The 14527-nt window shown below is 41.3% G+C and overlaps 1 protein-coding gene across 13 annotated transcripts in view; it reads right to left on the reverse strand.

Annotated features, from left to right (window-relative positions):
• The window catches only part of CREB5 (cAMP responsive element binding protein 5), a 430944-nt gene that overhangs the window by 105713 nt on the left and 310704 nt on the right, over positions 1-14527 (reverse strand). For 12 of the 13 annotated variants that reach the window (XM_024129515.3, XM_028489949.2, XM_024129528.3 and 9 more), the window contains 2 exons: positions 7580-7706; positions 1320-1430 (listed from right to left, as the gene is read on the reverse strand). In XM_024129515.3, coding sequence (XP_023985283.1) covers positions 1320-1430; positions 7580-7706 — 238 coding nt within the window. The remainder of the gene's footprint in view (positions 1-1319; positions 1431-7579; positions 7707-14527) is intronic. The other variant, XM_028489955.2, reaches the window with a different exon arrangement.

Here is a 14527-nt window from a genome sequence, read left to right on the forward strand (position 1 = left end):
TTTTTCTTTAAAAAAATGTAAATGGCATTACTCTGGTCTCCAAAACAGATGCCAGTTTGGACTTTACTCTGCCAGCAAGTATTTGGTTTGGCTCAGCAGGGCTTAAGTTGAAAAAATATTTGCCGATTCCAAAAAGATTTAACGAGCTTTGCTGAAGGTGCCGGTGCCATTTGGCATGTCACAGGGACTGTGGCACAGCAAAGAGAACTCTCCCAACCACAGATTTTATTTGCCCAAGGTAGCCAACACTGGGAGTTCAGTTGCTTCCTTGGGCTGAGAAGCTGCAAGTGAAATGAGTGAAGTTTCCAAGAGAACGTGACCAAAGCAGGCGCCAAAAAAACTTGCTGCCATTGAAAATGAAGTCACTGGGTATTGATGGTTAATTTTCAGAGATGTCAATAACATCCTCACCCCAGCCATTAGACAGGGTCCCTAACGCTGTCAGTCAGCAAACCAAATAAATCTCCAACTTCTAGCAAAAGCTATCTATCCAATATCAGATACTAAAAGCTTTGCTGCAATGTATTTTGTTGACATCTGATACCTTACTAACTGTGGTGTCAGAATTTGTACGAAAACTGAATGACCTACTTCAAGTAACTCCACTAAATACAACCAGCAAATTTACTTTATATGGCCAAGATCGACATGCATTGCTTTTATTAATATTTGGCAGAATAGAAATGCATGAATCTACCACTTTGATTGGAAAGACTGACCTTACTGCACATCAGTCTCATATGTTAAAAGTCACTGAAGTTGTCACCTGGAATCACACATTTCAGTATGAGCTGCAGTTACCCCGTGAGAAAACAAGGCACTGGTCCTTTCAGCTCAATGTCACATCTGATGACTATAACAAAAACTGAAAAATATTTTCATAGTAGTATGTGCTTAAAAATCACATGTCTGTCCTGGTGGCCGTGGGGACAGGAAGAGTGGCACTGAAACTGTGACTACCTCGAAGGAGAGAAACTCTGGATTGTTTTTGCTAATTTCACTTTCTGAGCAAATATACATATACTTGGGTACATCCCTCCTCAACTCTTATGGATGTCCCCAAACTTCCAAAAGTCCCTTTCACTAAGGCCACATGCTGGTCCAAGGTTTGTTATATGAGCATCCGACGCCAAGGTTCAGTAACAAATAGTCTCAAAGAGAGAGCCAAGCTCTGCACAGCTTTTCCACAGAAAGACCTAGTCACTGAAACAAAGACAGAGCCATCTACCTGACTTAACTGAAGTTTGGAAGTCAGAGCAGAAATCAAAAGAAAGAAAAAGTCATGAAATAACAAAAGGATGACTATAACTGTTATTTACCATTTTGGCTTCTGAATGCATTGGCTGGACTTGGGGAGAAGCACAGGGGTTGCTGAGATTTGGACCTTGCATTCCCAGGAGGTTGGAGTTCACTGACATTTGTCTCTCCATCTAAGAGAAAGGAAAGTAACAGAATCAGAAGTCTGAGAAAGGCAGTCTAGGTCATAGACAAAGCTGCATTTCTCTTTCAAATGGATCGTTTAGAATTTCTGTGAATAACTCCCGGCAAAGCCTGTGGTTTGCTGAAGGGTAAACAATATACTCCTGAGCCTTGAACTCAAGCACATCAAAGAATCATCCAAAGCTGCTCCTTCTAGAGAATACACCCGATGCCAAAGAGAACTACAGGCTGTCATGGTAGATCATTTCCAAACAAAAGTATGCAATACTTCCACTTTTGAGAACACTCCAAATACTACTCATCATGCTTATTTTTATAGCTACACAAAATAACATATGCATAGAAAAATGCTGGAAGGATACAGAATATACCAAATGGTTATCTCAGGTTACCTGTGGCTTTTTTGTTCTCCCTAAATTTTATACAGAAACGTGAATCATTTTAGCAATAAGAAAAAATTCATTTAAAAAGCCACCCTATTAAAGATGACGTGTCTTCCTGTCTCTCTAACTCATGACCACAATCAAAATGATCCAGCAGAGGTATCTGAGCTGCTGCCCCTGGAAAACCTTCTCTTTCCTGTTAACCGTGTCTGACTACACAGGAGCAGCTTTAGGCCTCACAGCAGGGCTAGGGCTCTGGAAAGGTGAAGAAAGCAGTCAGGGTGCTGAAGACTCGTGATCAATGCCCCCCACTGTCCTGCTGGCCTGCCCTAGTGTCTAGAATTAACATTCAAATATCTGAATTGAGTTCTGGCATTTTTTGTCGCCAGGGTGCGTCCCTGTTAAAAAGTTAATACAGGGGCTTCCCTGGTGGCGCAGCGGTTGAGAGTCCACCTGACGATGCGGGGGACACGGGTTCGTGCCCCGGTCCAGGAAGATCCCACATGCCGCAGAGCGGCTGGGCCCGTGAGCCATGGCTGCTGAGCCTGCGAGTCCGGAGCCTGTGCTCCGCGATGGGAGAGGCCACAACAGTGAGATGCCCGCGTACCGCAAAAAAAAAAAAAAAAAAAAAAAGTAAATACAGCAAAATCTCTATTTCAGTCAAGGAAGGGTGCGTCTGATTCATATTTTCTGTTTAGTAGAAAATTAGCACTTTTTGAAGAACTAGAATAATGCTTAATAAATACTTAATACTGAAATCCCACAGAAAATAATTCGACTTTCCTCAGGGAGGAAACAGTTTCTTCAATGCAAGAGTTTTTCCATCTGCCAAAGGATGGAAATGAAAACAATGGTTGGAAATTTTAGGGAACCAGGTTTCTGCTCAGTTAGCGTAAGTAGTCTTAGAAAATAGGGAGTTCCTTATCACTGGAGTTTGTCAAAGTGTGGAGGATGGAAACCTCACAGACAAGAGTTGAGAGTCATAGTTGAACTAAATGACCCTTTAAGGTCCCTTCCATTGTTGGGACTCTATCACAGCAATTCCTGCTGTGTCCATCCCAACGGCAGGGGTTGGGGGGTATAGTTATGACACCCATGTGTGGATTAGCAGAGGTGCCTGCCTAAAGCCTCTCATGAATAACTGGGGCACATTTCCTGTCATAGCAAAGCATCATCAGCCTTACCTTGGCCAGAATTAGCTTATCAGTTATCTAGCAATGTATGAATATGTGAAATTGTTTCAAACGGAGCTACTTAATGAAGGAGAACTTTCTAGACCACTCTAGCAAAACCTTTTGCAGCACCAATTCAACAAAATAAAATAGAGTTGTCCCTCAGTATCCGCCGGGGATTGGTGCCAGGACCCACCTCTGATACCAAAATCCAAGGATGCTCAAGTGTCTTATATAAAATGGCATAGTAACTGCATAAAACTTACACACATCCTCCCTTATACTTTATATCATCTCCAGACTACCTACAATACCTAATACAATGTAAATACTATGTAAGTAGTTGCCAGCACTTGGCAAATTCAAGTGATGTTTCCTGGAACTTTCTGGTATTAAAAAATATATTTTCAATCCATGGTAGGTTGAATCTGCAGATGTGGAACCCACAGGTACGGAGGGCCAACTGTATTCACTCTCATATTCCTCTAAATCTCCAGGCAGCCTGGGTAGTCTAATTTTTTAGATTATTTTTAAAAATCATGGTAAAATATACAAAATATAAAATTTACCATTTTAACTCTTTTTAAGTGTACAGTTCAGTGTCATAAAGTACATTTGTATACTCTCATTGTTAAGTCATGGAGATTTCTCTAAAAAATGCTTATTACTTTATAACTCCCACTCCCAGAGGCTAGGGGATAGGAGAGTCGGAACAGGATTCAACACTTTATTCCAATTAGTGACCTTCTCCTAGAGGGAAATCAAGTCCAAAAGAGCTTTTGCTTTCAGTTTCCTAAAGAAGGATGGTTCAGAAGGACACATGATTATCCAGGATTTTCCATCATGCTTTATAGCCATCATGCTCTACAAAGAAGTGAGAGTAGCCTGCTTGCTGCCTCTTGATCCAGAGTCAGCCACGCTTCCCACTTTTCAGAAAAATTGCAGTCTAGGACCGTTTCTACCTTATGACTGACAAATTAAACAGAATACTGAAAACAGGCTGATTTTCCTATCTTTAAAAATTGCATTTTTCCATCTAAGTAATTATAGGGGGGTAGCAAGACCCTCTTTAAAACAACCATTTGGTGCTTTGTGCTAATAACGCTCTGCCCATGAATGTGGCTTTAATGAGTGGACTAGAATTAAGAGGTCAGAAGATGGGAGTGGCTCTGCTAAATACTAAGCGACATTGAGCACTGTAGGTAAAACATCCAGGTAAAGGATATCACCTTTTTTTGAGCTTCTTCTTTTCCCTTGAAGCAAACTGGAAAACAGGAGCTAAAATGTCTGCAGTTCACTGGGCTTTTGTAATTATAAATGGGTGTTTGTATTCCCAAATTATTTCAGCATTTGACTTTCAAGATCAGAAATCACAACCCAGTGAAGTGCTGGAAGGCAACACCTGCCTTTTTTTCACCACATGCCAGCATGTAGCACAGAGCTTGCTCCATAGCAGGTGCTCAACAAAATTTTACGAAATAAATGAATGAATGAACAAATTCATCATTTGTTTCTGACCTAGAGCTTTGTGAAATATGTAGCCTGACAGCGTGCACTACAGATCAGTTAAGAATCTCACCTTCACCTACAGACATAAACTAATCTTTTATGCCACAGGAAGCATGATTTCTCAGGGCAAGAACTCTACGGAAAGACCACGCTTGACAAGCCAAAATTACAGTGCAAGGGCTGGTGACTTGATAATAAGGAAGAAAAGGCCCAGATTTCTAGGGCCTAGAACTCTTAGCATATGCTTTTAGATACCTTGTGTAAATTTTCTTTAGCTACATTAGTGTCACACCGAATCACGATTTCCCAACCTTGGTACCACTGACATTTGGGGCCAAATAATTCTTTGTCGTCATAACTATCCTGTGCATTGCAGAATGTTTAACAGCATCCCTGGCCTCTACCCACTAGATGCCAGTAGCACTTTCCCAAAGTTGTGACAACCAACAGTGTCTTCAGATATTGCCAAATAACCCCTCGGGTACAAAACTGCCCACAGTTGAGAATCACTGCTCTAGATGGACTCTATTTTCATGACAGCTGTACACATCGCTGACATGGGTTTGGGAACTCCTGACCCTCTTTATCTACACTGGCTCTTTGCCATGCACCTGATCCTTTGCTTCTATTCTGAAGCATCAACATTTTAAAAAAAATTTCAAGTGTATTGACTTCTCTGTTAAAACTTCAAAGACTCTTTTCCTTTTTTTTGACGTGGACCATTTTTGTTTAAAGTCTTTACTGAATTTGTTACAATACTGCTCCTGTTTTATGTTTTGGTTTTTTGGCCACGAGGCATGTGGTATCTTAGCTCCCCGACCAGGGATCGAACTCGCACCCCCTGCGTTGGAAGGCGAAATCTTAACCACCGGACCACCAGGTAAGTCCCAAAGACTCTTTTTCTGTTCATCTCCTCTATTATTTCAAGTTGTACAATGAAGTGATGTGGCAGAGACCAGTGCCAGGCACACTTTTCGCTGGGTCTTTTCAGCCTAAATGTCCCACCTTTGCCCCTGGGAATGGAACACAGTTTAGTCAAATGGGGGAAAAAAGGTCATTGTAGTGATATTTTTCTGGACAATGCATAGAATTCCTGAAAGGAAACTATTTTGGACAAGAAGGATTTAAAGCCTGGATGAAGATGGCTTGTGGTAGAAGTCTCCATGCAATTAGTGGGGTTGAATGAAACCCAGCATCACAGCATTGGTGGTGCTGTTCTCCTTTACCTAAAGATGTTTAAGGTGAGTGGTGCAGGTAAAGTCAGTCAGCTCACTTGTCCTTCTGACCCAATTTTGCAAAGAATCTTTCCAGCCTGAACTACCTGATACTTACAGTGGGTAGGTCCATGTCTCTACAATTGGGCCACCAAGGCTTTCTCCACCCGCCTGCTTCCACTTGGATAAATGAGCAAATTGCTCATCCTGGGATGATCTGGGCTGTTCAGCATGAGGTGAGTGTGCGTCCTAGTCACGACTCTTCCCTTACAAGCTGTGTGGCATTAGACAAATCCCTTCAATGTCTGACTCTTCAGCTTTTCACTGGTAAAATAAGTATATCGATAATGACTGCGATCGTATTCCCACAGGACTGCTGTGAGAACAAAATGAAACAGCAAATGCAGTCAGTTCCTTAGAATGCTAAAAATGCTCTGCAAAACATTCCTGATATTATTGTGGGAGGGTTTTAATTGAATTGTCATATCACCTCTAAGGCTTTTCAGAACCCTTACGGCCCTGGAAATCGTAACACCAGCCATGTGCACCGAAGCACAATGCCAGGGAGGATGACGATGTACAGGGTGGAGATCCCGTGGCAGGAGAGCAAGGTTTGCTCTGAAACAGCCTGTATCTGCGTTCTACATGAATCTGTTGTTTTCAGAAGGGGCAGTATAATATCATGTACGCGTGTAGACTCGGGAAGGGGCAGCATAATATCACGTACGCGTGTAGACTCGGGAAGGGGCAGCATAATATCACGTACGCGTGTAGACTCGGGAAGGGGCAGTATAATATCATGTACGCATGTAGACTCGGGAGCCAGACCACCTGGATTTAAATCCTGATTCTGTCACTCACTAGCTCTTAGTGACTTAGTCACTTAATCAAGTTCCTTAGCCTCCTGTGCCTCAGTTTCCTCATCTGCGAAATGAGGGTAATAACAGCGCATACCTCAGAGGTTTGTTGTGAGAGGGAAAGGTATCATGTACGCGTGTAGACTCGGGAAGGGGCAGTATAATATCATGTACGCATGTAGACTCGGGAGCCAGACCACCTGGATTTAAATCCTGATTCTGTCACTCACTAGCTCTTAGTGACTTAGTCACTTAATCAAGTTCCTTAGCCTCCTGTGCCTCAGTTTCCTCATCTGCGAAATGAGGGTAATAACAGCGCATACCTCAGAGGTTTGTTGTGAGAGGGAAAGGAGAGAATGTACGGATCATGTAGTGGTTGAGAGAGAATTCCTGGGTTCAAAACTCAGCTGCTCTGCTTCTCAGCCAAGCAAGATACTTATCTTACTTTCTCCATTCAAAAAAATGGGAAGTATTAGTATCTACCTGAGAGGGTTGTTTCACATGTTGATGAAGTGCTTAGAGAGTGACTGGCACATGGTAAGCCCTCAATAAACGCTGCTAACGTGATTAACAGAACAGGATACACACGGATACGTGTTAGCAGTTATTATGTACCATCGTTATTATTGTTATTATTCTAATTATCACTCTGAGTCCTGGCTAGACCACTCATTGGCAATTTAATGACACTCTGTATGTAGCCCAAGCTATAGGCTTTGGAGTAGTCATAAAATCCCATGTCCCTGGACAAATTCCATTCCCTGGATATGACAAGCTCACTTGTCACCAGCAGGAAGATGGAAGCATGCCTGATTAGGGAAGCACTGTAGGATGGAGAAGCCAGCAAGATGCCTAGGGATGCACAGAGAGGCACTCAAAGCAAACTGGCACCCAGCTCAACTCTCCATCCAGAAGAAGCCAGTTTCTTCCCTGTCAGCTTAGATCTCAGCTCTTCCTGTATGCTTTCAAATGGGGCAACCTCGGCAGAAGTCAGAAGCACTTACTGGCATCAAGACGGCGGAAGAGCCCGGCATTGTAGGGTTGGGCAGGGTCCCTGGCATGGAGGCTGGCATGGGCTGTCTCTGTCTGTTGTGAAGATGGAGCAGAGAAGATAGAGAGCCTGGGACAGGCCTGGGAACAAAAAAAAAGAAAAAATAGCAAACATTATTCTCAATGCCCTGATCAGGGGATTCACTGCCTGTTTCCCATGTCCAGAGCCAGCGGGGACAACACCATTACATGACCAGCAGATCAGATCCCCTGATGGGAGCCACATAATTAAGGATATTAGGGAAATAATAACAAATGAAATACAAGCCTGGCTTCCTTTGCTACTTCCTAGTTAATACATCAAATTCCAGTTCATTTCCTGACCTCTGTTATCTAACTGATATTCAATAGACAACAAGCCGGTAAATCTCCTACAACCCTTGCATCTCAGGAAAGGGACCTGGTGGTGAAATCCTGGGCGTTTACTCTGAAGCCTCTGCCCTCTGGAGGACCTTAGAGCCTGAGATCTGTGTACATTTGTTTTATCCACGCTCTCTCACACCTCTGCCTAGAAGCCTGCCTGGCTTTGCTCTGGATATACTTTCACTATCTGGATTTGCAGAGCCAACTTCATTCATAATTTCCCAATAGAAATCCATTTTGACTTTTTCACAGTTCTCTACTTTGAGTGGAAAAAAACCCCCAACAAAGCCAGGTCACAAACCAAAGTAGCTAGATTATGGTTCACAGCAATGCAACGAGCCTTTCTCAAGGCGAGTCTGGAGCCCAGCCCCCAATTACCAATCCCTCATTTCATAATAGCTCGAGGTGTTAGGCTGTTTGACAGAAACTGATTTCGGCCTGACCTGCAGGACTCGGGTAAGCATTCCTTGGGGGAGTACACAGTTCTTTTGCTTTAATTTGCCAGAAAAAAATGTAAGGGTCTTAAATTGATTTAATGAGCCAGGGAATATGGGACTGAGGGAAAAAGGGAATTATTTGTGTTTATTAAAAATGGCAAACAAGTGACCTCCTTGGCTAGATTCTCAATCTCCTGATGCTGTTGCTCTGGGGAGCTGTATAAATGTCAAACCATCGAAGTAAAGACTTAACAACAAACAAATAAAACAAAACAAACAAATAAACAAACACCCTTCAGGACCTCTGAGTCTTCCATGTTAAACCATCTTATCCTGAATGCCGTGATAGAAACTTGTGCTTTCCAAATTAATGTATTTTCTAAAAAAAAAAAAAAAAAAAAATCCCTCATGCTAAGCGCTGGGTAAGGATTGCAGAGAGATGTTCTCTGCAGGCCAACGCCTTCCTGTGTTTCAGGGAAGGGTAGCATGAAGAGCCTCTTCTTTGGAGCTCATTTGCCTCCCATGGGTGACTCATGGAGCCTAAACTGGGAAAAAGAATGCCAAGATATTCTTCCTTCGCATTGCTGTTACGATTCCAAAGAAGATTAAGTTTTCTGTTCTTTTCGCCTGAAAGGTCCCTTGGAAACATAGCTTGCCATCACAGTCACACACATCATAGAAGGATTAGTCCTAGATTAGCCCTAGATTTATATGTTTGGGAAGTTGTATATATGAAAATATAAAAAAAAATAAAACCTTTACACAGAGTTTACGGAGATGTACACAAATTACAACCAGTTCTATTATTAGAATGTGTGTGAGTGGTTACATAGATAGGCTAATATAAGAAGCTTGTAACAATGAAATGAGTGTTTTCAGAAAAGCAAATGAAGTACTATGGGTATTTCTTGGCATGTACCCTTGGGACCTCTGGAGTATGGATGAACAGTAAGGATTAGTAAGGCCTTTGAAGGCCCTTCAGCTTTTACAATTCTAGGAAATTGCTGGTTTCAACTGCTCCAAAATTCTGTAGTTGTAATGTCACTGGGTCTTAAAGTCTATGTCATTCAGAGGTGAAGAGCTCAGTCAGAGAGGTATAAAATGCTGCTCAGTCATCAGACATTTGTTTTGTATTCTCCAGTCTTAATGTTTTGTTTGGGACCTTTGCTGAAAAGAAAATAGCTATATATCAAAGTACAGAATATTAAATAATGGTCAGTTCCTCTAAGTACAAGATTAATAATCTGAACTCCCCACTTTCATAATGAGACCCTACAGATAGTTAATTATCCATCCATCCATTCATCTAAAGATATCCACATAGATAGATAGAGACAGACATCTATACATACATGCATGCATATAGATATATAAATCTATACACACATACAGTCTTCTACCATATATCTGTTCCCCTAGTCACCAGAGGTAATGCTTTGAGTGTAGACAGTTAGGGACACGCAAAAACTGTTATAGGAAAGACAACTAAAAATATTTGATTATGTTGATGTGCAGTATCATCCTCATAAACAAGGGCAACACATCATCATTTACATTTTGTTCCCAACATAATAATGATAACCTTGGTTATCAGTTTTTATTCATGGGCTATTTTTTTTTTTTTTTTTTGCGGTACGCGGGCCTCTCACTGTTGTGGCCTCTCCCGTTGCGGAGCACAGGCTCCGGACGCGCAGGCTCAGCGGCCATGGCTCACGGGCCCAGCCGCTCCGCGGCACGCGGGATCTTCCCGGACCGGGGCACGAACCCGCGTTTCCCGCATCCGCAGGCGGACTCTCAACCACTGCGCCACCAGGGAAGCCCGATGGGCTATTTTTTAAAAGAGAAATCAATTAAACAACTTAATGGTGATGTAAATGAAGACGCAAAAGTAATTAAATTTAAAACAAGTTTTCGTTCTTCCCCAAACTGTGGAAAACTCCCAGTTGTACAGAATAATTGGGGAATAGTATGTTTCATTTAATTCAATGTTCTTATTAGGTCAGTTATTTCCACACCATGCATAGGTCTCCTAGATTTTAAACTATCAAGTATTCCCTCACTAATTAAGAAAATCTTTCAGGGTACTGAGTTCCCTTGGGATTATAATAATAATTACTAATGATACCAATCAGACCAATTAGCAACGTATACTTGGAGGGAAAAATGGTTATTACAGAATGCTGTATGTTTGAATTCTGAATAATTTTGAATTATTGTTTTACCCAGATTCTGTAAATAATTTCCCCAACTCCACCTGCAAAACCAATGGAGTTTTCTAGGCTTCTTGCTTAGGTTTTTAAAACTACAAAAACTGCAAAAAAAAAAAAAATCTATGGCTACCCATCACTAGATATACAAAGGACTAGAATGGTGTTATTATGTAGCTTGGCCTGAGAAATAATCATTTGTCCAGAATATTCAGACCACTGAAGCAAGAATGGTATTGGAATACTTGCATTAATTGTCTAATTCCCTTTGTGCATGTAGAAATAATCATTATTTAATACACTGCATAAAATTTTTTATATTGCACTTATACATTGCTTCATATTTTTCTAAATATGTTCACCTTCATGTGACTTGAAACAATGCAATGTGGTAGGCAGGTCCTATTACTTCCATTTTACTTAGGAGGAAGCTGAATTCAGAGACATTTAAATTTGCCCAAGGTCATACAGGTCATGAAAAGAAGAAGGACTTATTCTCAACTTGCAATATAGGGCTGCCCCCATCCCACCTTGATAATTCCCATAACTAAGTTATTATTGATTTTTTTTATACTAAAATAAATCCACGGTCCATTTCCTTTGATATTCACTGCTCCCTGGACTTTCCAATGATGTCGTAAAATTCTGCAATACTGCTAACATGAGAAGTCACTGATCCATGTGAAATTATGTTTTCTTCCTTTAAAAAAAAACCAAACTTCCCAAACAACACATCAGCTAGGCTCTGAAAATAAGATGGCAAATTGCAGTAAAGTTGTGAAAACAAAGACCCAACAGTCTCTCTCCGGTGCAGGCTTGTTGCCATGAGTTAATTCCAGGCTTTGAGCGAGCCGAGCCTCCTTTTTAATAACCATATGCCTCTAGGTAAAGTATTTCTACTAAAAATTATTGAGGCATGGAACAAGGTAAGATGTGTGAGCTCATATTGGATTGTTCAATTATGAAACTGAGTCCCATAGCATTAAGAGTTTTTCAACTTGACAGATTATTTCTCTTTATACACTTGTATAAACATACTGCTTACGGCTGAAATCTGTGTAAGCTTTTCTTTCAATTACGATGTCAGGGATGACAGACTGTGTTTTCACCGTCCTTAACAGAATGATAGGTACCACAGCGAGAGATTTCATGTCCTCGTTTTTCCCTCCAAAGGATGTTATCCAATCTAGGGATGTCAGTAAAGATGCTTGCTGATCTTCCTTGCCCTTGGGCAAGCCCAACTATCTTTAAGGAGCCAAGGGCCAGTGCTTTTGTTTGCAAGATCTCAGGAGGATCACAGCAGACTGCTCTTCTTTCCCAGGTCTTTACCAGATCCATGACCTCCTGGGATTGCTTATTAAACTCTAAAGACAGGCAGATAGGCCAGGTATGTGGACAGGCAAAGGGAAGAGGCGAAAGATGAAAAAAAAATTAGGTTGGAAAATTATAAGATCAATATTAGCATCAAAATCAGACCACAGCCATCTAAGAAATCTTAAGCAGATTAAAAAAAAACAACAAAAGAACTTGGTGTTGGGGGGCGGGGGACAGACTGAAAAAAAGCTTGAAAAGCAAGAAAATGGCAGGAAGAGTGGGCAAGGAGCAGGGGATCCAGATGCCATTGCTATTAGAGTTTCTGACTCTGGAGAAGAAACTTCCTCAGCTTTTAGGCTCTCCATGTCATCATCTGTTTAGTGAATGGATCAGACTACAGGCCCTTGAAACTCTCAAATTCAGATTCTAGGGCTGGAACTGAAAATGAGATGTTCTTAACCTAGTGAGACTATATGTTTCATTATGATAAGGGTATTCTTTACTGCTCACTGGTGCATCCACAGCCCTTAACCTGGCACTGGGCACATAGGAGGGGGTCAGTGTGTCTCTATTAAGTGAAATTGAGCTGGTATGGCCCCTAGTTCTTAAATTCCAAATAGAAAGTGTCCCTAAAAAGTGAGAGAAATTGCTTAAAAACAGACCCAATCCATTCTATGGGGCCCACACTTCACTCTCATTTAAATGTAACATGATCTCACACACAGACTAGAGAAACCTTGTTGACTGCTATCTTTGTATTTGCTTATGAGAAGAAAGATGTGCTTCCTTTGGCCCTTCTTAAATGAAGTGTTGTGGCCTAATTTAGCAAAGTAGTCTCTGTCTGGGATGGGGAGACTGAAGAGTTGAAGAGGTGAATACAAAACTCTTAAGTCTTAAGAGAAGGCAGTTTGTAATGAGAAATGCTTATTTACTCATTCTTCTCCTAAGTGGGATTTTAAAATTCCTATTTTTGTAAAGAAAGCAAATTGCCAGGATAATCAAGCAGAATGTGAAATGGAAAGACAGCATAGTTCATTTCTTCCCTGTAGTACTAACTACATTGTAAAGTGGGATAGTGGAGAACATGGGCTCAGGAGCTGGTCTGCCAAATTGGAGTATCAGCTCTGCCACTTATTAGCTGTGAAACCTCGGGCAGAGTTACTTGGTCTCTCTGTGCCTCCGTTTCCTCCAGAGTAAAATGAGGTGATAGAGAGAGTTACCTCAGGGCATTAGGAGTTATCATATATTAAATATATTGAATATGCTTAATAAAATTAGTTGTTTTTGTTATTATTATTCTGAAGCATTGACCAAACAACAGATTAATTACTATACTTCAATCAAGAAACTGTGGCTTACGGCTGGGATCTTTTTTTTTTTTTTTTTTTCTTTTTGTGGGATCTTAGTTCCCCGACCAGGGATCAAAGCCAGGCCCATGGCAGTGAAAGCGCGGAGTAAAGGCTGGGATCTTAGAGAACATCAACCCTTCGCTTTAACTGAAGAACTACAATCTAACAAATATAAAAGAGTCCAAAACTCCTAGCATATATATTTCTTTTAAAACCCATCAACTTTAGAATCCCAAACCTTTCTATGGAGGCAAATGGATTCCTCCCACCAACAATTTTACAGAATTGCAAAATGACTTCACAGTATTTCTCAGAAAGGATCCTTGAAAATATTTCCTCAAAATGGAACCAAACTAGTTCCCCAGAGATCAGTCCTCAGTCTCTTGTTTTTCCTGAAAACAATGACAAAAATCCAACTGAAGCAATAACTGGGAAAACAAGAAAGCTATCTGGCCCACATTCTAAAAGACATCATATTACTTGTATCTTTTAGAATGAGCTCATGCTCTGTACCAGGTCTTATGGCCAAGCTCCTGAAGTTGGATGGCAAATACTGTATTTCCTCTTTTAACAAAGGAGGAATTTGAAAGTAGAAATTCTACTATGAAGTAGAAATAGTTAGCTTGAGAAAAGGCACAAAAATATCAGCAGAATTCAATTAAAATATGTATTTTTCCCTTTCAAAGCTTCCTCAGGCTCAAGGGAGGACCTCTGATAAAGATCGGGAATCTCCTTGAAAGAACTGTCCACCCCTCACCCCACTTTTCCTTTGGTGACATAGACCTCTGGGTGTCCAGGAAGAGAATTTTGCCTTAGTATCTGCATCCTATCCTCTACCCAGCCCCTAGCCCCTATCTTGTCCCGAAAAGCTAGTAAAATAGCCAATGCAAAATGGCAAATGCTTTAGCTCATCAGCAATACCAGTAAGCCTATATCCTTGTGATAGAACTCAACATGGCTCCACGGCCCTGAACCATCTGGCCCCTCACTGCCTTCCCAGCTCAAGGCCCTGGGCTACACACACCTGCCATAATGACTTTCTTCCAGCTTTATGAAAGCGCCATCTTCCTTCCTGCCACAGACCCTTGACATAAGTAATCCTACAACCTTCTCTGGGCAATCACACCAGGATGGGGCCTTTTTTGGCATGCTCTCAGGCACCCTGTACTTTTCCCTAGTAGTATTTATCACCATTTATTCAATCAATCATCAAAAAACCAAGGAAGCACCTA

Source organism: Physeter macrocephalus, chromosome 5 (genome assembly GCF_002837175.3).
Source record: "Physeter macrocephalus isolate SW-GA chromosome 5, ASM283717v5, whole genome shotgun sequence".
Lineage (NCBI taxonomy): Eukaryota > Metazoa > Chordata > Mammalia > Artiodactyla > Physeteridae > Physeter > Physeter macrocephalus.